This window comes from Poecilia mexicana, unplaced genomic scaffold, assembly GCF_051168715.1.
Source record: "Poecilia mexicana isolate PSO_F unplaced genomic scaffold, ASM5116871v1 scaffold_9, whole genome shotgun sequence".
Lineage (NCBI taxonomy): Eukaryota > Metazoa > Chordata > Actinopteri > Cyprinodontiformes > Poeciliidae > Poecilia > Poecilia mexicana.
Genome location: NW_028263378.1, coordinates 29,463,636 through 29,486,441, shown reverse-complemented (window position 1 = coordinate 29,486,441; position 22,806 = coordinate 29,463,636). Strand labels below are relative to the sequence as shown.

Here is a 22,806-nt window from a genome sequence, read left to right as displayed (position 1 = left end):
CAACACACGAACGTCTATCTCATGTTTAAGTCATACTGTGTCTAAAAGTGTTTAATACGCCAGTTAAAAATTGGGTATACCAGCTTTGCTCAAAGAAAGTCTGTGTCTTGAACAATATTTCCATTTTCCTCCTTATGCCTTTAATTTGGAAGTCACACCGGACGTGGTAGGCAGGAAGAAATAACCTGCGATGTCATATGTCAGCTGCGTTGTGATTCAGTTTCTCAGTTGTTTTAGAATAAAATCCCTTCGAACATGACAAACGAAGGAGACAAAAAGTCTCGGTTTTATACCTGCAGCTGCTTCACAACTGATAACATCTTCCTGGACGACTACAAGCTGCATGTTCGCTTTGTGTCCGAACATCAGTTCAGATTGGAGTACCAGCAAGTGAGTCAGTAACAGTTGTTAGCGACATATACAAATAAGATATTTAAAAGGACATGCTCGCTGTTTACTTTGATATAAGTGTAATTAGTAACATTTTGTTTCCACGTACAGCTGCTAACGAGGTTCGGTTGCGTCACGGAGCAGCAGTTTGTAGATGTGCTTACCAAGGTAAAGAGGCGTGAAAGCGCGAGCGTGTGACGTATTCTGTTTATAAATTGAATTTAGCACATAGAATACTACGGAGGCCGTCTGGTGACATACGAAAAAAAACAAAAAACAAAGAAAAAAACAACTCCTGGCCACAATTTTTTATTTTTCCCGTGTCACCAGACAGGCTCCCCTGAACACCATGTTTGCAAAGTATCTGTAAAAAAAAAATCACTAACCCGGGAAAGGCTTATTTGAATTTAGAAACAAATAACAAATTTTCCATTGGATTATACACTTTGAGAAAACGTTGAACCAATGAAGTTAATCAAGTAATATAAGTGTTATCTAGCAATGAGAGGAGTCCTGACACTTCAGCTTTGTTGACAGATTGCGCTCAAATTCAGTTCATATTTACATTATAAAATGTGAGTTTTAAACAAATTGACTCCTTACAGGAAAAAAAAAGCAGATCCAGTAGTTCAGGTCAACTCTTATTCAGTTCAACCCAGTTTATTCCAGCTTCCAATTCCAGGTTTCCCAGGAGGTGGACAGAAGAAGGCGCATATGTGAGACATCGGCTGAAAGAACTGCTGCCATTAAAAACACATACGAGCCTCTCCATCCTCATGTCTACCATCTGCAGGTACCTAAATGCTCACTGGCTGCTTATTGTTGTGCTTTGCTGAGACTTCACACCTCCACTCCTCCTCTCCTCAGGACTCTTACCTGGCGCCGAAGCTCAAGCAGCTGGTTGCTTACTGCAGCAGCAGCGATGCATGTGAAGAAGGTCTTACCGAACTGCTGGAGGACGTAGGAGGTGATAGAGCTTTCGTAGAAGAAGCATCGACGAGAAATAAGATAAATACTCCCACCTTAGGATTCCTGTAGTTTGTATTTGGTCATATAGTCTGGCCTTACAGAGAGATGTACTATTAAAGAAATAGTTTGTTGAGCTGCACTGAGAAATCTGACTATCAGGCCTTCAGGTTGCCCTGAAAACATTGTTTTTCTTTCAAGCTCCGAGAGTCTATCGTCTCCCAGTGTTTGAGAAAAGCTTCTGTGAGCAGCTGGTGGAGGAGCTGGAGCACTTTGAGCAGTCAACAGCCCCTAAAGGAAGACCCAACACCATGAACCACTACGGGGTAATGAACACTTGTTTCTGTTGGCCAACCTTTTTTAAAACTCAAGATAATATAGAATATATATGTAAGAACCTACATTTGTAGGCTGCTACTTGGGTTATATTAATTAATAACATATGAAAGAGTTGAAGAAGCTCAACCTCATTTCTGTTTTTTCTTTTTTGATTATGAAAGACCAAACCTGATGTAATCATTTGAGTACAGGAAGAAAAAAACATTATATTAATTCATGAAGACAGACATGTTCATGGATCTTGGTCAGTTTTAAGAATAAAAGGCATCAATAAATAAAGACAGCACTTCCCAAGACCTCCTAAGAACCCGAGCGTGTAGCGGTGGAATGTTTTGAGACGGGTGCAGCTTTTGGAAGTTGCTTTATTCGGGTACTTTTCTCATCTCCATAGATTCTTCTCAACGAGTTGGGCTTTGATGAGGACTTCATCACTCCTCTGAGGGAGCACTACCTGCAGCCTCTCGCCTCCCTACTGTACCCGGACTGTGGCGGCCGCTGTCTGGACAGCCACAAAGCTTTTGTTGTCAAATACGCCATGAACGAAGACCTGGATCTGAGCTATCACTACGACAATGCAGAGGTCACTCTCAATGTTTCCCTGGGCAAAGAGTTCAAAGACGGAAACCTTTTCTTTGGTGACATGAGACAGGTGATGCTCTCAGCTCCACATTTTTCTGTTTTATGATTAAATAAACTCCATTATTAGCATGTATTGACATGGAGACATGAGCCTTTTTGTCTAAACCTGATTTAAACGTTGTGGTCCTGTCGCTTCCTCCAGGTGTCCATAAGTGAGACGGAGTGCACGGAGGTTGAGCACAGGGTTAGCGAGGGCCTCCTGCACAGGGGCCAACACATGCATGGGGCCCTGCCCATCTCCTGCGGCCAGCGTTGGAACCTCATCGTCTGGATGAGGGCCTCGCAGGAACGCAACAAGCTGTGCCCCATGTGCAACAGGAAGCCCTCGCTGATGGAAGCAGATGGCTTTGCTGATGGATTTACAAAACAGTCTGAGTCTCAACAGAATGGCTTCTGTGAATTAACGTGACAGTATCCAGCTGCTGCCCGTTTTCTGTCACACACAGGGGCTTTAGGAACACACACTCACATTTTCTATAACCTAGACCTGGCCACCCCTGGTCAGCCTCTCTAGGCTTTTTGCTGATCTGCAGTAGTCGGTCAGTGAGAAGCAGGGTACTTCAGGAAATCTTTTTAAAGAATCATTTGAACTATTTCTAATGGATGATATTTTGTAATGTTTTTGGCTGTCAAATATCTATTAAAATGTCCAACTCTGTCAGAACTCCCACAAACCACTGTGACATTGTGAAGCCATCCCAGGCTTCCTTGGCTGCTAGCCAGACCTGTCTGTATATACAGAATCAAGATTAAACACATCCAGCCAAAAACAAAACAACATCCCAAGTGCATGTAGATCAGATGATTCCACCTTTTCAGTGTCACACTTTCTTTTTGTGTTTGTAGTAGAATTTTTCCAGACTGAAATGTCTGAAATGGTTAGATTTCCTTATCAAATATCTTCAGTGATTATTTCAGGATCAGTTTTATTAGAACCTCTGTGGTTTGGTAAATATGGTCCAATAAGGTAAGTAATGTTCGCCTGCAGTACAGCCTACACAGCTGCTGAAGTTCCAGTTGATACTTCAAAAAAATCAAAACCAGTCAAAAAGAAGTAGTTTGGGAATGCTATAGTACACTACTTTAGTTTCAAACAGGTGAGTCATTTTTATAGGCATGCAGATGATCATTTTCTTTCTATAAAGAAGGAAAATCAAAGTCAAAGTTCAGAATAATGGCAGTTTAATTCAACAACTCATGGGTTTGATGCCTGTCTCCAACGCACATTCTGTGTCTTGTTCACTGTCGGCCATATTCTCACACATTTTAAAATGTAAAAACACAAATGTCAGCCTGTCAATGGCAGCTTTTACAGGAAGTGAGCCTATAGACACATATCATCAGCGCCTTTTGGTTGTTTCTTTTTGTTCTTGCCAAGTGTGCCAATTTGGAGTTTTGCAGTAAAGGGAAACAGGGAAACGGCTCTGTGGGATTAGATAGACTCAGCACACACACCTAGCACAGATATATACACTACATGCTAACATGCTAATAGTACAAGGCAGAGCTATATACAGGAAAATGTACAGTTACTAACATAAGCTGATTACACATTTCCTGCCTCATAGTTCATCTCTGTACATACAGTTGGCATCATTTAGTGTTTTTTGGTTAATTACAGTTAGAACTCAATTATACAGAGCTGCTTGTAAAATGATTATATTAATTACATAAAGTTACAGGATATTGTAAAGAGATACATATTTTCTCTCTTTGGCGTTCTTTACATTATAAATGTAACTAAATAAATAAATAAATTCAGTTCTGAATGTACTATCCACAGGACCACGTCATGATGACACACTCATTTAAAACCCTCCCGCGATCTTAAGAGACGGGGTCAATTGGACCCCACGAGCTTTTTACTCTGTATGGGGTCCGGCAGGGTTGAAATGAACCCGCGTACGCATTTACGAGGTTTGTTGTTGTTGTTGTTGTTGTTGTTGTGTGGTTTTGGTCCGACGAGTCAACCCCCACACTTCCTGCTGTCACACCGTGACATCTGACGCGCTCCTCCAGAGCAACGTGCTAAAACCGGGGGAGGGTTAAAAGTGAACACCTTTCCAACAGGTTATCATAGCGTTGTCTCGCTGCTGATATCCCGTCCCCGGTGGCGGTCCATGTCGGAGTCGTAGTCTGACTCCATCTCAATCTTGACCTGAGGCACAGGGCAGGCCATCCCTCGGCCCATGGGCATGGCTGGTGAAGACGGACAGGAGATCTTCAAGTGGAGGGTGATGCTGAGGAAGGGCAAGTTCTAGTTACCAGACACACCCACAACCAAGAACACCAAGGGGCTTACCGGGGAGGACACAGGAAGCCCAGGCATGAGGTATCACCGCTCCAACCAAAATGAGCCTTGATGCCTCATACCCCAGACCAGGAGAGGGTACGGACAGTTTGTAGTGTAGTTTTGCAAATAATTTCTCTTGTGGGGTCAGTAGAGAGTTCTTCCGAAACTAAAAACTTTGAGTCTGATGTGGTTTGTCTGGTAAGGTATTCTGGTTTGTCTGGTATTGTCAAGTTTCAATATTTTTGAATTAATAAGTGGTGTCTAATTACCAACACCCCACTTTCCTCCTCATGAAATGAGTTTCCTTACATAAGATAACATTTTTTCAAAACAATGCTATTTATGTTCCCAAACCTGAAAAACCCAGTTTATTTCCATCGGTCTAACTCCAAAGAGGGAATGTAAAGAAATTCAGATCAGCCAATAATCCCTGCTTTTGTTGATAAGTAACCATGCTTCTTTCAAAGCAATGCAGACATTATGGAATCTTTTTTTTTTTTTTTTTTTTTTCCAAAAAAATATCAAGCTTGTCACAAAGGACAAAACCAGATTGTTAGAGATAATATTTAAGTCAGGAGAATCTGTGGCTCCAGGTGAGGGCAGTCGATTCACAGATTATCAAGCTGAGGTGAGGCTGAATTTGACATGCAGCTGTGACTGACGCACTACAAAAAAACCCCAGCACAGTGAGGAAAAAGAAACAACCAAAACAGAGCCTGATGCATATATGAATATAGGTAACTACAGACAATGGCCTGTATGCACAAGATAAACACCAAACTAAAAAAACAAAAACAACAGACCATACATCATGAAATCCCAGGTTATGTTGAACTACACAAAGAAAAGGGATCTGTGGTTTCAGGTACATGACATTTCACTTGATCACTCGCTCCCTTCTCATCAAAAGCATCCAAAGTGGGAACAGACAGAGAAAAATACTGTCTGCTGAGCTGTGTGTGTACAGAGGGCAGTGCAGCACATATACATGATCATCACATTCCAATCATCTGCATTGCCTTAAAGTGCATGGAGAGGAAGCTGAAGTCACATTTAAAGATACAGAGAGATTTAACCAGGAGGCGACTCTGCTCTCAGGAAGGAACATGTAAAGTTAACAACTGCGTCTTTAAATGTGTTCAGTGACACTGAGAGGTGAATAGAGGAGAGGGTCAAACAGCAGCAATACATTATCTGAAGCTGCAGTATGTAACTTTTATAAAAATATATATGTTTTTTACTTATTTGTTAAAGCTGTCAATATGTCGTGACAGTATGATCTGAGATACATAATCTGTGGGAAAAAAATAAATAAATAAATCTCCTCGACCTTCGTCCTGAGCTATTATTGAAGAAATACACCACCCCAGTCAAAAACAACCTATCAGAGTTAGGAGGAGGGTCTTAGCACTGTCAATCATCCTCGTGTGGCGCTGCTAAATGTGTTAACAGAGAAACAACTCACCATTACAGGAAAACCGATAATCTGCCATCATCGGTGGCCATGCTAACTAGCATTACCTTTCATGACAGACTCTGCTATCAGGAAGAAGGGTGATTGACAGCGCTAAGACCCGCCTCCTGGCTCTGATTGGTTGTTTCTAGTTAGCACTGGGAGAAGGCAGAAAAGCCTGATTTTTTTCAAAGATTATCTGTCTTATATTGTCATGACTAATGACAGTTTTAACAAATATGTAAAAAAAAAAATTATAAAAGTTATACAGTGCAGCTTTATGAGTCTGAACTAACAGCATGTTAATACAACAATAATACAGGACAATTTCCATTTCATGACCAGGAAGGGCAGGACTCAAAGTTAATCCTGAATTTTTAATGTATTAAGGTGAAAAGAAAAGTCAGTGAAATATATTATTTAAATTATTTAAATTTCAATAAATAGCTTACTTAGACTGATGTTTTCAAGCATTTATTTCTGTTAATTGTTATGATTTTATGCTTACAGCTAAAGAGAACGTGACTTTCATGATCAGGATATTACATTAGAGCATTAAAAACATTGTTACAGAAAATGTGGGATTAATGAAAGGTATGTTTCATTCCTGCTTAGAAGGTTGTTTTCCAAAAGGTGCTATCAATCTGACAAGCAAGGCTTATCAAAAAGTGTATTTTAATTTATTGAAAATTATTGCTTTTGCATGGCATATTCCTCTAAATTTTGTTTGTGAAAAACTATGACCTATGGGCTACTTTCTGTTGATCTATCACATAAAATCTCAAAGAAAATACCCAAAAGTTTGTGCCTAGAATGTGACAAAATGTGAAATATGACGTTATTTTATTAAAATAACATGTTGGTTTAACCACACGTTCCAAATAAGTACATTTTTTATTTTGTGATTTTCCAAAAATTCTTCACAATCATTAATTTGTTTTGACCAGTGTTGTTTCCACCTTTTACTTTTTTTTTTACATTAACCCAGTTGGTTAAATAGCTTTAATCATAATTTTACAACAGTATTTTGTAATTATTCAGGTTATTTCTGCCTGATATTAACATGTTTAATGATCTGAAATATTTAAATGTGACAAAAAGCAAATCTAAAAAAAAGCCTGTAAGTCTGTGAAGGGGCTAATATGTTTTCACAATACTGCTTCAAACAAATTGTATTGTTTTTTTCTTCACCATAGTTTATGTATATCTTATGCTTTTTTTTAATCAATTGTGTGAAGCTATAAGGTCTGAATGGAGCCAGTGGGGAAAACAAATGCAACAAGATAAACAGGAAATTTAAATTCAGAGTATTTAAATACAGAGACTTTTTCCACAGCAAGCCAGAATATTTATTCTGAAATGCTGTGGAAGCAGGAACAGGATGGAATGAGCTCAAATAAAGAGTAAAAACTTTCTGTTGTGAACCACAGAGTAATAAAGTCTAAGGGAGAGCATTGTTTAATCGTCATTTTTGTGAACTGACCCTTTACATTGTGCAGATTTCCTGTTTGGGACGACATGCGGGTGTGTTAAAATACACTACGTGTTGCGGCGCGCTGGCAGTACGCTCCCCACTGAGACTGCGCTACGTCGGGGTAGACCAGGTCTCTGTAGGGGATGTGCAGCTTTAGAACACAGTACCTGCGATCCAGGTCCGACTCGGAGCTGGGCGAGTGGTTGGAGTAGCCGTGGTACTTCTCCTGTGAGCGCCACGCAGTACAGAAAGCAGTCGGTCATTAATATCATACCCCTGGAATTCCTGCAGAGGGCAGCAGAGGTCTGAGTTTCTCACCTCCTCCTCGCTGTCGTCTGTTTTCGGCTTCTTTTCCTTCTCCTTCCTCTTCTTCTTGTCGTCTTCCTTCTTCTTCTTCTCTTTCTCAGGCAACAGGTCGTCCAGCCAGGCTAAGTCATGCTGGGAGAACATCATGTCTAGCACCTTCCGGACCACCATCAATCCGAGGATCTGGTGTTTGACACGCAGAGAACATGTCTCTGTTTAAATACAGCTCAGTTATGCTTTAAGTATCTACTGTGTAATCCCAGTAAACACTCCACTCCTTTATTTAGTCTTTTTCAGCCTTATCATAAACAAATTTCATTTCTTATTCATTAATATGAACTAGTGTCAAATAAAAGTTGGCTTATGGACTTTACATTGAACTTGTTTTGTCTCCACAAAATCAAGGCTGTTTGTCTGTTGAATGCATTATTTGCTGTGTTTGAAGAGAAACATCCTATTTTGATACACTACTTTGAAAAAATCATTTTATTTCATTGACTTTTTCTTGTTTTGCATTTTATTGCATTAAATGCATAAAGTTGATCAAATATCTTTCTAGCTGATTCCGTGGGATAGTTAGTGTTAAAGCAGTAACTCAACTTGAGTAAGCATGTGGGGATAGTGGAAAGGAATACTGCAAAAACACTAAATCTTACCAAGAGTTTTTGGTCTAGTTTCTTGGGTAAACATTTTAGTACCACTAAAATAACAGAAAGCTAGCTTGTAAGTAACTTTTCATCATGAAATAAGAGTTTATTTTAAGTCACTAATTCCTAAATATTCATTTTAAATACATTTAAATTATAACAAGACATTTTGCCATGTTATAAGTGAAACTTCTGGGGTTCCACAAGGCTCAGTTCTTATTTTCCATTTATTTATATTATATTATTTATATTATTCCACTTGCTGGCATTATCCAGTCCTTTTCTGATATTTCCTGTAACATTGCTTTTAAACTGCAGTACTAGTCCTAGTTCCACTGGCATTTTATTTCATTTATAAAAATAATTTTTTTCTATTCGTGAAATAATCTGCCAATAGTATTGATACTTTTTCATCAATATTAAGGAATTATTGTCTTAAAACAAGCTCCTACATATTTGTTAAAAGTTACCTGTAAGTTAGTCTATCTTATTTCAAGAGAACTAAGATATATGCACTAGAAACTAGACCAGAAATACTTGGTAAAATGTTGAGTTTTTGCAGTGCAGTGCAATAGGAAATGATCTGAGCACACCATGACAGGAAAGATGATGGCTAGGAATGTAGATTTGAGGACCCAAAGCACGGCCAGGCATATGATCTGGATAAGTGTGAAGAGATGAACCCTCCTCAGAGGAACGTGACGGAGATAGCTGAAGTCCGGCTGGTGTTTGGACGGCATCAGGTACAACTTGATCCGGTCCCAGAACTGAGAAAAAGCAACAACATCAGAGTGTCCCAACAGAATTATATGGAAATCCATTAGAATAATAATTTTTAAAAAATCTATTCATTTTCTGTCTGGTTTACTGAAGCTGAGAAAAACGGAATAGAAACTCGTTTCTCCATCCTGCAAAGTTTGAACATGTTGAGCTCGTCATAAATCCTCAGCGGATTTGTCCTCAGAATGTCTCCGTCGGAGTTGATCGTATCAGTCCGCTCACAGCTTTGTTTGTCTGTCAACTTTTAAAAAGTGACTTCTCATCTGCTGTCAGCTCAACAATGAGCAAGATGGCCAGACAAAAAGAAAAGAAAGCAATTTATGAAGATAAATGAGAGCAAACAGATGGCCTACCTGGATCCCACTGAGGGAAGCTACACCCATGTAGAGGAAGACGCCGTACAGCACAGGCATGGGGATGAACTAAAGCAACAACACAGGAAATTATGTTATTCTGTTACAGAATGTCACCTATGCAATATGCTAGCCTCACAAGCATAAAGAAACTCATGGAAAAACAAACATTCAGTCAGAAAACTTGCATGAAATATTTAGATACCTCACTAGCAACATGGCTTTAAGTTTGAGTTTGTAGATCTCATTACTTCATGAACTTAACCATTTAGAGCTGAAGAGACTCTAAATTTCCACAAAGCTGGAGTTATTGTTTTTAAAAAGTTTTTCCCTTGCTACTTTGCAAAAATAATCACTTTGGATGGAGAGCATCTGTGGAAAGCAATTTTTAGATTCCACGTCTGAATACTTTTGCAATAAAAAATGTGTTACTGATTAAGTTTAGAGTACTTCCTACCTTCAGAACTGGGGCGAGAAAGATGGACACTCCGGTGAGAACAAACACCAAGATGCCTGTGACTCTCTGCTCTCTGTAGGTTTGACAGAAGACATTTGTTTCATAAAGGTCCTTCTCACAGCTGGATAAAGTGTATTATTCTGTTATTTAAAGTGACAGCCTGAACATTACGTTAGCTGTGTTTCCATTACACAAATTGAAATTATAAAAACAAACACACCAATTAAAAAAAAAATTGATAAAACGTTTTTGTGCTGGGATGAGGTGAAACACTTTTGGCATCACGCTGTTGATCCGCATGTTACTACTGGTGAAAACGACAAAGAAAACAAGAGGAAGTGGTAGGAAGTTCATAGTTTATCTGTCATGTAAGTGTTTACTTCTGTTGCCGCAATAATTTTTAATGTCATCACCTAAACAAGCTTTAGGTGATGCCACCTAAAGCTTGACATCACCTATGGTGTCAAGCAATAATTTAATGGAAATTATTTCCATTAAATAATTTCTTATTTAATGGAAACAATAATTGCGAAATTGTGTTTTTCAACATTGGCAGAAGTTAAACAAAGATTTGCTCACATCTGTTATGGAAACGCAGCCAGTGGCTTTATCTGCTTGTAATTGTTTGACCAACCTGACTCCCAGGAACTGCGGCTGCTCTCCTGGAGCGCTGGATTCACTCTCCATCTTCAGGGAATCGATGTGGGCGATGGAGATGACCGTGGCAGCCACGTACCAAGGCAGCCCCAAGAACGAGCAAGCAGCCATAAGAACCCCCACCCAGAACAGGTCCAGGTGGTAACCACAACCTTTCTGCCATGGAAACCAAACAGATAGCAGTGAAATTTGGATTTTAGTTGGAACCCGTTGGTATAACGGAAGAGAACGAATGAGAGCGTACCTTAAGCTTGTTTTCCTTGCGGTTGACGATGACGGCGCTGATCTGCTGGTCCATGAAGATGAGGATCGTCACGAGGAGGGCTGGAACGAAGCTGGCCAGGTAGATCCACCAGGGGTTCTTTCCAAAAGGCATCACCAGCCAGCCACGGCCCGGCCGTGTTGGCTGCCACACAGGACAGGAAGCTTGATTAGAACAAAAACGTCTGCATTCATCGTCATGGGAGAGTCAACTGTGTAAACAAGCAACAACAGATTCGTTCAATTTATCCATGTAGCGCCAATTCAAAACATCTCAAGTCAAAAGGTCAGTCCAGTCCAATCATACATATGTTCCAATGCAGTCATGTTCTGTCTATTATTCAAGTTGGTTTAAAAGTTTCTACCAAAGAAAATCCAGCAGACTGCATGGACTTACAGAGTTAACTCCACCTGGGTGAGGATTATATCGATGACCTGCATTGTTGAGTCGCTGACTTCACAGCGATCCCATCACACCAAGCATGGCACAGGAGCTTGTTTTAGGTCAATAAGGCTGCATTCACACTGCAGCCTGAAGTGACCCATAATGTGACCTGTATCTGATCTTTTCATGACAGTCTGAACAGCACAGAATGCAACCCAGATTCCTCAATTCCTCAACATTGAATAAAAGTTTTAGTTCCACTGGCAGATTATTTCACTGATAGCATAGGACAAATGTATTTTTTCAGTAAAATTCTGCCAGTGGAACAAGTATTAGTACTGTGGTTTAAACATGAAATACAGCTGTTGACACAAAGGGCCTTAGTGCTGCCAATCAACATTGTGTATATCTAGTTAGCATGGCCACCAATGATAAATTTTTTTCCTGGAAATGTGAGTGTTTCTCCACCATTAGCACATTTAGCAGCCTGAACATGAGGTTGTTTGACAGCACTAAGACCCTCCTCTTGGCTCTGATTGGTTGTTTTTGGTTGGGAGCGGTGTATTCCTTCAAACAGCAGTAGTAGCGAAGGGAGGAGATCAATCTTTTCACAGATTATCTGTCTCACCTGTCGACATGGTGACAGTTTTAATAATATATGCTCAAAACACATTTTTTGTAAAACTTACACACTGTACCTTTAACTAAAAGGAATGTGTTTTACCTTAAATTCAGTTGGGACTATTAGCTTAGGAGTTTTGAGTCCCACCAGCATGTCGAGCCCAACAAACGTCATGATGGACATGAAGATGGAGAAGTCACTGATGAGTTTCCTCAGCTGGAAGAACGGTAAAAAAAATAAATCCATCATTATCAATAGAACTGAAAGCCAATGAAAACGCTCGCTTGCAAACCGTTTTCCGAACAACTGAGTTACCTTGGTGGGGAAGTAGCGGCTGAACTTGAACTTCTTCAGAGAGACCGTCATGGAGTAGGTGCCAAAGAAGAGGATGAAGGACATGAGGGCCAGATCAGGAACGTACTTGCACGACTTTCCGATCAAAGAGCCTCCGTACTTCAGACACTCCTTCTTGCTCAGCTGACTCCAGTCCAGAGCTGTCACATTCAACTGGGATGGCAGGCGGCAGTGTTGGGCAGACAGGAGAGGGCGAAAAGTGAAGCGTTTTGGCAAAGACACGGACAGAGTAAACATTGTCAGAACGGGTTAGAAACCGCGGAGAAGAGTTAGATGGTGGCAGGACCAACGGTAAGAAACAAACAAAGGTGAAAAAGAGGAAAGCAAAGCAACTTCTCTGTCACAAAGACATGATACTGGGGTTAGCTGTGAACAAGCACTTTAGCTCTTTTCCAACTATTTTTGACTTATTTTGTGGCTAAAAAAAAGTTGCAGATTCTGGACACATCAAGCTTACTACACAAACAACCAAAATTTAGTCAAAAAAAAAAGGGGGGGTGGGGAAAAAAGTGAAAACAAGCACTTACCCCAGAGACACTAGAGCTGTTATCTGGCATTGGAACTAAACCATTGAAGATGATTGCAGCCACTGTTAGTGAATGGTGGAGAGACACACACACACACAAACACACGGGGTAATGAGACAGAAAATAAGAGTGGGTGAGGAGGAAAACAAAAGGGAAGCAAAAAGAAATGCAAAACATGATGAGAATTCAACTGCTGGACATTGCTGTGAGCACTCGCAGACACATGCGGACGAACAAAACGGTACTCACTTGCAAAAGGCGGCAGCCAAATTGTTGGTGCGTGGTGAAAGCAAACAAGAGACAAATCAGTTACAGAAATCAATGTCCACTTAAACTACTGCTAATCTCGGCGATTTTCAAAAACAAATTAATGGACATCAACGTTGCAAAAGGTAGCATTTAAAAAAAAAAAATTGATCCCTCCATCTGTCTAGTTTTAGGAAGCAGCACAGAACTTTAACTTAGTGATTCACCTAGAGGGAAGGTTGTAGAAACCTTAAAAAAAACCATGTGCTGCTGCTGCCATTTAGATATAGAACATCTTAAAGCTTTTGTACAGTGGTGTGTTAGGGCTTTTGTAGACAGGAAAAAAAATGAGTAAGTTTCTGACAAAAAAGTTTTAAATTAATCTAAGACATTTTCTAGAAAAATAACACGGACATTTTTTGGTCCAAAAGTCACAAATTTGCAAGAAAAAAGTAAACATTTTTTAGATTTATCATTTTTAGATTAATTTCAAAAGCTCTGCATTTTTGCACAGCTGAATGGCTGCCACAGGACATTGAAAGATTTCTCAAACACGCATGAAAGAATCAAAGCAACACTCCATGTATGTTTTTGGTGAGGGAATTACTTCACAATGTACAGCTAAAAAAAGTTGATTTTACATGATATTGCCCACTTAACATTACACCTTAATGGCAGACCAAACTGACCAGGCACCGTTTGTCACAACAGATGCTTGTCTGCGGTGCTGGCCCAGGTACCAACACGGTATCAAACTAGAACTGCAAGCAGTTATCAACGGGTTCTGAGCCCCAATCTACTGCAGAGAGCTGCAGGGAAGAACGAGCCAAACTGCCTAAAGATACGTGAGGTGAGCTGTGGGCATCAGATTGAGAAAGACTTGAGACTGGAATTACTACCAAGGTTAGGTCAACAATGTAATAAGCAAATGCTGTGAATACTAATATGATTTCTTAGTTTTCTAGTTTGAAAAAATTTGGAGTAATGCCGAAAATTATAAAACATGGAAAAAGTAAACGACTGTGATTACTTTCCAGATGCATCTAATGTTTTCATTTCACAAACCCCTGCCATCCCGAAAAACATCCTAAACAACCCTCCCTGCTGATTTCCCTGGGCCAAGGGGTGAACTCACTCGGGTCTGGGGCCAGGCACTCGCACTTGTAAGTGGTGACGTAGTCTGGCTTGAAGTCGGTGTTGATGGGGTAGTACTTGAAAGAGCCCACCATCTTCTTGATGGCGTCTGAGATGAAGATGAAGGAGATGAGGCTGGAGAAGCCCTCCTCGGTGAAGCGGGTCATGTACTTGATGATGTAACTGGCGTCTGACGCCACCAGGATGAAACACTGCAGGCACGAGTGGATGCCGATCCACAGCCGCAGCTCCATGTAGTCTATGCCATTGTTCCTTTGGATGGGAGATGTACAAGGAGGAAAATAAGTCCAAATGAACAGAAAGGTACAAATTGGAGCACTTCTTTATGCCATCAAAAGTACAGTTATTTGTCTGTTTCAAAGTAAATTAAAGCCATGGACGAGTGGGGTTTAACAGGGGGCGTCCAAAGACACCAACAGTACTGCTGTCACAACATTTAGTTTTCCTGATGGCTCCAAATAGTCTATAAAAAAATCAACTCACTTGCTGAATTCAAACAGGAGTTTTTCAAAGATGAGAATGGGTCCTGTGGAACTGAGGATGATGAGGGGCTGACCGCCGAAGAGGCAGAAGACAGAACCAGCCAAGGCAGTGCCCAGGAAACTCTCCATCACACCCTGATGGAGGAAATGGAGAGAGATTGAAAGGGGATAGAAGGAGGTAAAAGAAAAGGGTCAAAGCAAATGCTGAAAATGAAAATGCAACAGCTAGCATCTTAAGCAAAATCTTTGCTCTGGGATCCAAAACTGGCTAATTTACAGGCCAGCCACAAAAATGTATTGAATTAAATCTGCAAAAATGAGCATATCTGTTAGCATTCAAGCTAAACTTAGCATTTTTTTACAGTGAAATTTGTAACAGTAATGATTTCTGATCAGCACTGTTTTTTATTGTCACTACTTATAATATCTACAGGTATAACGTACTGTATAATAGGCATGGGCAATAGTAGGATCCTACAAGCATGTAAGAATGTTGATGGTAATATGTTTTTAATGTCCTTTTATGACAGCAACCTGCTGAGGGACCAAAATAACTCTAAGACTAAAATTCACAGGAAGCTGAATAAGCCCTACAGGGTTGTTCTGAGGTTACAGATTGGATTGCTCTTTGCCAGCCACATGGAGATTAGTCATTTTGAATTGAATTTTACACATTTACATGCAAATGTTCCATAATGTATGAAAAGTAAAATATGCAGATAAGTTATGAGAAATTTCATTTCTATGCATAAGAGGTTTTCAGCTCATACATGAATTATGAGTAAATAAATACAAAAGTTGTTTCCACTGAGTGTGATTGTTTGGTACCTGGTAGTTGTCCGTGGCGTCTCCAAGGAGACCGCCAAAGGTGATGGCATTAGTGATGCAGCCCAGGTAGATGAAGAGCACAGCGGAGATGGACTGGATGTGGAATCCCTCGTAGAAATCGCTGGGCAGGAACGGAATTTTCCGCTTTATGTCCAGGTACAGGCCACCGCAGAAACTAAAACAGCGACGAACTCAATGGTTAGGATGCTACACACTAAAGTGCAGAACAGAATATTTCTGCCTTTAATTTTCTGTGAATTCACTTGAAATTCACAGAAATTCACATAGATAACATGATATCTATGTTTACATCAATATAATATTTACTGATATCTACGTAAACATGAGCAACACAACACAATAAACCCTGTTTAAGATTCATGTGATTCAGCCCGCAGGTTACAGGATGATCACCAAAATGGCCACCGTTTGCTGCAGTGCCACACTGCAGTTTGACAGTGGCAGCTAAAATCTCTATTGGGGATTTGTATCAAAATCATTTGTGTGACGACAATTACAATTCTGATTTTCTTGCAGATAGTGACTGTTTGTGTTCAACCACCTACCGACCAGTGAAGGCCAGCTCCTCTCCCAGTTCATGCGGCGCCGGCATCTCCTCATCCTCAGAGAGACCCCCCCCTTTTCCAGCCGTGCCGTTCATCTGTCCCAGCTCGTTCAAGGAAAACACAGACTTTCTGCAGAAAAAAACACACACATTACATCGGAGAGTTGAAAGGATCTTTATGGTGATGACAAACTTTGATTGCTGCAGACAGGAGGGTGTGATTACACCCATCATTAAGCTCTTATCTCCTGCTTTTGTGCATGGCACAATTTGTTTTGCCGCTAAGTCTGTGTCTTGGACGACAAAGCGGCTTTGGTTGACATTGTGAGTGGTTATAGACGCATTTCAGCACGGCTCCTTGAGCTTAGGAAAACACAAACCTTTTGTCAGCTGTGGGGACTTTCTTTGGAGGCTCAATGCGGATTTTGGGATCCCATTCTCCAGGTGGAAGCACAATCACTTCATCCAGAAACTCATCTATGCCGGCTATCAGGTCCTCCCGATCTCTGGCTTTGTAGGCAACATCACTGAAAAGCTTGATGGGGAGGAGAGAGGAAAGGAGAAGGGTTTACGGCTTCACTTTGTTTGTAAGATGTTCAAACCAAACCAAAAAAGTCACAGTAAAAGTTTTATGACACTTACAGGCTGCTTGAACCCAGTTTATGTTAAAATTATGAGAATAAAATATTAAACCTAAAATCTTACAGATGTAGATGCAAGTTATTAAAAAAATACAATCTGATGCGTTTTAGTCTGCAAAACCGATTAAACGGCAGAGATTCGTCTGAAAGTTGCAGAACAATCTGATGTGTGAGTTAAATCCCTGTGATGTTTTACAGTAATCATACTATTATTCTCACATTTCCGTGTTTTCGCATTAATAAGTGGTGTCTAATTACCAAGACCCCACTTTCCTCCTCATTAAATGAGTTTCCTTCCATAAAATACAATTTTTTTCACAACATGCTATTTATGTTCCCAAACCTGAAAAAAACCAGTTTGTTTTCATTGTGCAATCTGCTGTTACATCTTCAGTACGCAATTTTTATATATTTTTTGCTTTACATATTTGTTAAATCTGTCACCATGTCATGAATGTATAATAAGACAACCAATCTGTGAAGAAAAAAAAAACTCTCCTCTGCCTTCTCCCAGTGCTAACTAGAAACAACCAGTCATAGCTAGGTGGATCTCCTCCACTTCCTCTGTGAACTGTTACTGCCATCTGAAGAAACGCACCACTCCCAAACAAAAACAACTGATCAGAGCCAGGAAGCGGGTCGTAGCGCTGTCAATTACCTTCCATGTGGTGCTGCCCCTCCTTGCTGTCTGTTATGATTTAGCTAGCAGAGCCTGTTGTGAATGCTCAGTCTAGTCAGCATAGCCACTGACAGCAGATAAAAGGTTTTCCTCTAACAGTAAGTTGTTTCTCCACCATTGTCACATTTAGTAGCAAGTACATGAGTGACTGGCATCATTAAGCCCCGCCTCCTGGCTTTGATTGGTTGTTTTCGGTCGGGAGCGGTGCTTTTCTTCAGAGAGCAGTAACAGCTCAGAGAGGAGGTGGAGGACATCCGTCTTTTCATAGATTACAACCCCTGGCAAAAAGTATGGAATCACCAGTGTTGGATGAGCAGTCATTCAGACATTTCATGCTGTAAAACAAACTCGGATCAAAAACATGACACAATATTAAGGTCATTCCAAAGTGCAACTTGTTGGCTTTCAGGAACACTCAAAGAAATGAAGAGAAAACATTGTGGAAGTCAGTGAATGATACTTTTATTGACCAAACACAGGGAAATAAATATGGAATCACTCAATTCTGAGGAAAAAAGTATGGAATCATGAAAAACACATAAACAAAAGACCATTCAAAATACATCACTAGTATTTAGTTGCACCATCTTTGGCTTTTATAACAACTTTTAGTCTCTGAGGCATGGACTTGATGAGGGACAAACAGTATTTGGTGCCTACTCTCTTTGATAGCAGTTGCCAGATCAGCTTTGCAGGTTGGAGCCTTCTTGTGGAACATTTTTTTCAATCTCCACCACAGGTTTTCTATTGGGTTGAGATCTGGACTATTTGCAGGCCATGACATCGACTGAATGTGTCTTTCTTCAAGGAATGCCTTCACTGTTTTTGCCCTATGGCACGACGCATTGTCATCTTGGAAAATTATTTCATCATCTCCAAACATCTGTTCAATTGAAGGGATGAGAAAACTGTCCAAAATGTCAATGTAAACTTGTGCATTGATAGAAGAATTAACCACAGTCATCTCCCCAGTGCCTTTGCCTGACATGCAGCCCCATATCATCAAGGACTGTGGAAATTTGGTTGTTTTCTTCAGGCAGGCCTCTTCATAAATCTCACTGGAACGGCACCAAACAAAAGTTCCAGCATCATCACCTTGTCCAATGCAGATTCTTGACTCATCACTGAAGACTACTTTCATCCAGTCATCCACAGTCCATGATTGCCTCTCCTTAGCCCATCGGAATCTTGTTCTTTTATGGTTAGGTGTCAATGCTGGTTTTCATTTAGCTTTCCTGTATTGAAATCCCACCTCCTTTAGGCGATTTCTTACGGTTCGGTCACATACATTGACTCCAGCTTCCTCCCATTTATGCTTCATCTGTTTAGTTGTACTTTTTTGGTTTTCAAGACAAATGACCTTTAGTTGTTTGTCTTGACGCTTTGATGTCTTTCTTGGTCTACCAGTACGCTTGGCTTTAACAACCATTCCATGCTGTTTGTATTTGGTCCATATCTTGGATACAGCTGACTGTGAACAGCCCACATCTTTAGCAACCATGCGTGAAGGGTTACCTTCTTCAAGAAGTTTCACAATCCTCTCTTTTGTTTCAAGGGACATTTCTCTTGTTGGAGTCATGGTTCTCGCCACTCCACTTCGTCCAGCAGCCCTCCAAGGTGTCATGACTGCAGGTGTTTTGAACTGCACACTAACGGGCACATCTAATCTGGGGCAGGTGTCCATTTAGGGAAAGGAAATAGACTGGGTGTGTTCTTTTTTCTACCTCCAATTTGAGTGATTCCATACTTTTTTCCTCAGAATTGAGTGATTCCATATTTATTTCCCTGTGTTTGGTCAATAAAAGTATCATTCACTGACTTCCACAATGTTTTCTCTTCATTTCTTTGAGTGTTCCTGAAAGCCAACAAGTTGCACTTTGGAATGACCTTAATATTGTATCATGTTTTTGATCCGAGTTTGTTTTACAGCATGAAATGTCTGAATGAGTGCTCATCCAAGACTGGTGATTCCATACTTTTTGCCAGGGGTTGTATACTGACACAACATGGTGATACTTTTAACAAATATGTAAAAAATATATATTTTTCATAAAAGTTACATACAGTTTAGAAATTTGAAATGGGTTTAAGATTAACAATGAATTTTATGGAAATAATACCAAACCAAAATCTCAATATTTAAACACAACAATATTACCACTTTTGCAAGCCTCATAGTGAGGCTTCTGGTCAAAACATCTAATTGATGCCAACCAATCAGGAAAAGGAACATGCTGCACATTCGGCTTTCAACAGCAGCTCACTGTCTTTTCTGAAAATAATAATAGATCTTCTCAGACAATGTCACTGTCAGCACTGCTCCGCCTAACAAAGACAGAATGCCACAGAGGCATTTTTTTCACACAGTGACAGACACTTACATCATCCACCATTAGGGTCGCTATAGCCCTGCCGATCTCATTATAAGACTTGGCCTTTCCTTGGGGACCCAACAGAATAAACAGGAATCTGCAGACAGGAAAACACATGTAAGGGATGTGCTGGCAGTTCAGACGTCGCTGCAGAGGCTGGAGAGGAGGACGCATGGCGCTGACTCACCTGGTGGGAACTGGCACTTCTGTCAGCCCTCCGAGCGTCGTGGCCTGAGCCAGACGGACGAAGGCCACGAAGGGTTTGTTCAGGAAGTCCACTTCACCCACTAACACGTTGGATGCCTCGGCGTCTCTAGGGATCTTCTTCATGAATTTGTTTTTTAGCTGCGGCAAAAAAGGAAGGAAAATGTAGGAGTGTGTTGATATATAACTGTCAGGTAGCAGCAATGATGTGACCTGTGTCTCTAAAGTTAACATGTGTAACATGTGACATTTATTTATGACTAAATCTGTGTTATAGCCTTCTTTGCTAACAGTGTCTTTCAAGCGTATTCACACACCTAGTCCTGTCACAACAGCAACATTTTCTAGGCGGTAAATTGTTCCAACAATTGTTGTGATAAACGATAATGTTGTTTTGAGAAAATTTTCAAGTGTATATTGATAAGGGCATAATAATGCAAGTTCACACTTTCAAAAATCAATAAACCGTAACTGTGTAAAGAACACTTAAAACTGGAACTGGGTGATATTTTAAATATCCAAAATAAAAGACGACAACCAAAAGCAATAAACAAAGCAGGAGAAGAAAAACAAAAATATTAATAATCCAAATGTAAATTATTCATCATCTGATTAACTGAGTAACTGCTTATTGACAGGCTTACACACGCCCTGGCATTTCTCACTTTATAGTCATTTCTCACTTTTTATCAGGATTTTACAATATGAACCATCAAGACTGAGTGACAAGTTATCAAGTAAAAGAAAAGTGCTGCATGTATATATTTAAAATAAATCAAATGAGTGGCACACATTTGTACTCTGCCCCACTTAAATACATTGAGTTAATTTGTTCCAAGTAGCCAAAATAGATTTATCCAAATTAACAATGTATGACACACTTTTCAATGTGTTATTAGTAAAACCTTTTGAAAACAGTGTAATTATTATTCCACTTCACAGAGGTTTACAGAACCGATGACAGAAAATAATTGGAGGATGATGGCGTGGCATGATTTTTAATGCCTGAACAAACTTACTCATGTGTGATTTTAATTGTGTCTCTTATTTAACGGAAACATCACAATTTCAAAATGGTGAAACACAGCTACAGAGAACCATCAAGGGACCTGAACACTTTTGTCAGCTCTGCAGGTCATGTCTTCTAGATTTTATGATTTCTAAATATGAACTAAACAAAAAAAAAAAGTTAATTTAAAATGTCGTCAACTGTTGTTTTTAATGCTGCTGCAGTTACCAGATCTCTAAATAACAACCCAAAAGTAACAATTTTTTATCAGTCGCTTATTTTTGTGGACGTTCTCTACATTTAGCAGGGACAAACTAGCATCCTGTGTGGCTTCCTGAGAACAAATGAATGAGGTTAAACAATGATGGGCAACGTAGCTGTGACGGGGCGAGCCGTGCCAGTCCAGGCTGACTGACCTGCCTGGCTCCGTGTCAAGGTGCGGCAGGAAATCGGGCAAAGGCTCAAAGACGCTCAATAACCCGGAAGCTTTTGCCAATAATCCACAGCATCAATCTGTAACTACATGTGAGCAGTAGGCACGCGGACCGGACAATGAGATCCATGGTCCTCCCCGCTTCGGCTCGATATTGACACTGACAGTGTAGCGCAGACACACAAACACACAGTAGCAGGGGAAAAAATAAAAAAAATTACTTGTCCATTGTTGCATGTGACCGACTGTCCGACTGTAACTCCACTTTAAACACTGGTCGCTAGAATCCTTGTTCCTGTGGCTGAGCTAACAAAGACCGCTCATAACCTGTATTGCACTCTCTGAAAAAAAATCGTCATTCAGTTTTTTTTTTCTACCTCATCCCTCCCAGAGAGCGACATCTAATCGTGACCTGTCTGTTTCAAAGCTCAGCAGCCTGATCCCCACAACAACAGCACACCCCCGCAACTGCCCCAGCGTGTCTCTCTGGGTTTAAATCGCGTTACTGAATCGGTTCTGTGTGTGTTAGCATGCTTTCTATCCTGCTTTTTACAATAATTGGAATGGAAAAGGATTTGTCAATGAGGGAACTGAGACGAGAGACGGGTGATTTCTCCCATAATACAAAGCAGCAAATTGAGTATAGCTTGTAAGCTAACGAAAAATTAGACCAATTAAGAAATATAAACTCTAAATGTTTTTGGTAGATATCAGGATTTAGCGATTATTGGATTTCTACACAATAGCGGTTGGTCTGTGAAGTCACAGTTGCAGCCCACCTGGTCTGTGCTGGGAGTGTCGGCAATGTCGTTCATACTTCTGCTCTGAGCATGACCTGGAAGGGAAAAACACTCACTGAAAACTCAAGTCTACTCAAGTCTAAGTTTCCCATTCTGTTATATAGTACTTAAGTTAACTGCGAGGTTTGCAGTAATACAGTCTATTAAGGAAACATTTTAACACTGAGGACACACTATGTGTAGTACAATTGTAAGCTAGATGTAACAAGATGAACACATTTCAAAATGTTACCCTTTTGTCCCATCAGTTAACAGAATATGTTTTCAGTGAGAGATTGACCATCGTGTTCTTTTTCATCAGCAGCATTTTGCTTTGGATCTCTTCCTAGTGAAAGTAAGGCCTGCTGTGCTTTACCAGCTTGTTCTGCATGACATGTGTACACATTTATTAGCAGTAATGGTATATTCCTGAAACGTTTTAAAGATTAATTCATAGTCCACTGGTAAGCGTGGACTGTGAATGAAATTAGGGAGAACAGGGCCTTACAA

General features: G+C 40.2%; 2 protein-coding genes across 2 annotated transcripts in view; one reads left to right on the top strand and one right to left on the bottom strand.

Annotated features, from left to right (window-relative positions):
• Positions 1 to 152: 152 nt before the first annotated feature.
• On the top strand, positions 153 to 4,112 carry ogfod2 (2-oxoglutarate and iron-dependent oxygenase domain containing 2). The gene is made up of 7 exons (XM_015010813.2): positions 153 to 390; positions 502 to 558; positions 1,073 to 1,183; positions 1,258 to 1,357; positions 1,558 to 1,682; positions 2,087 to 2,344; positions 2,477 to 4,112. The coding sequence occupies exons 1-7, from the start codon at positions 256 to 258 to the stop codon at positions 2,741 to 2,743; spliced, it is 1,053 nt and encodes a 350-aa protein (XP_014866299.1). The 5' UTR covers positions 153 to 255; the 3' UTR covers positions 2,744 to 4,112.
• Positions 4,111 to 22,806, bottom strand: part of slc4a5a (solute carrier family 4 member 5a) — a 28,137-nt gene continuing 9,441 nt past the window's right edge. Inside the window, 19 exon segments of the mRNA XM_088009118.1 lie at positions 4,111 to 4,574; positions 7,722 to 7,780; positions 7,873 to 8,043; positions 9,101 to 9,274; positions 9,641 to 9,709; positions 10,098 to 10,170; positions 10,732 to 10,910; positions 10,999 to 11,160; positions 12,125 to 12,238; positions 12,338 to 12,529; positions 12,904 to 12,938; positions 14,285 to 14,556; positions 14,788 to 14,921; positions 15,615 to 15,789; positions 16,181 to 16,309; positions 16,560 to 16,714; positions 19,881 to 19,968; positions 20,059 to 20,216; positions 22,297 to 22,352. Of these exon segments, the coding sequence (XP_087865244.1) occupies positions 4,409 to 4,574; positions 7,722 to 7,780; positions 7,873 to 8,043; positions 9,101 to 9,274; positions 9,641 to 9,709; positions 10,098 to 10,170; positions 10,732 to 10,910; positions 10,999 to 11,160; positions 12,125 to 12,238; positions 12,338 to 12,529; positions 12,904 to 12,938; positions 14,285 to 14,556; positions 14,788 to 14,921; positions 15,615 to 15,789; positions 16,181 to 16,309; positions 16,560 to 16,714; positions 19,881 to 19,968; positions 20,059 to 20,216; positions 22,297 to 22,352 (2,561 nt within the window). The 3' untranslated portion in view covers positions 4,111 to 4,408.

Coding starts and splice junctions, on each gene's coding strand:
- ogfod2 (XM_015010813.2), top strand. CDS start 256: ATGACAAACGAAGGAGACAAAAAGTCTCGGTTTTATACCTGCAGCTGC. Junction 391..501: donor TCAGATTGGAGTACCAGCAA/GTGAGTCAGTAA, acceptor TTCCACGTACAG/CTGCTAACGAGGTTCGGTTG. Junction 1,184..1,257: donor CTCATGTCTACCATCTGCAG/GTACCTAAATGC, acceptor TCCTCTCCTCAG/GACTCTTACCTGGCGCCGAA.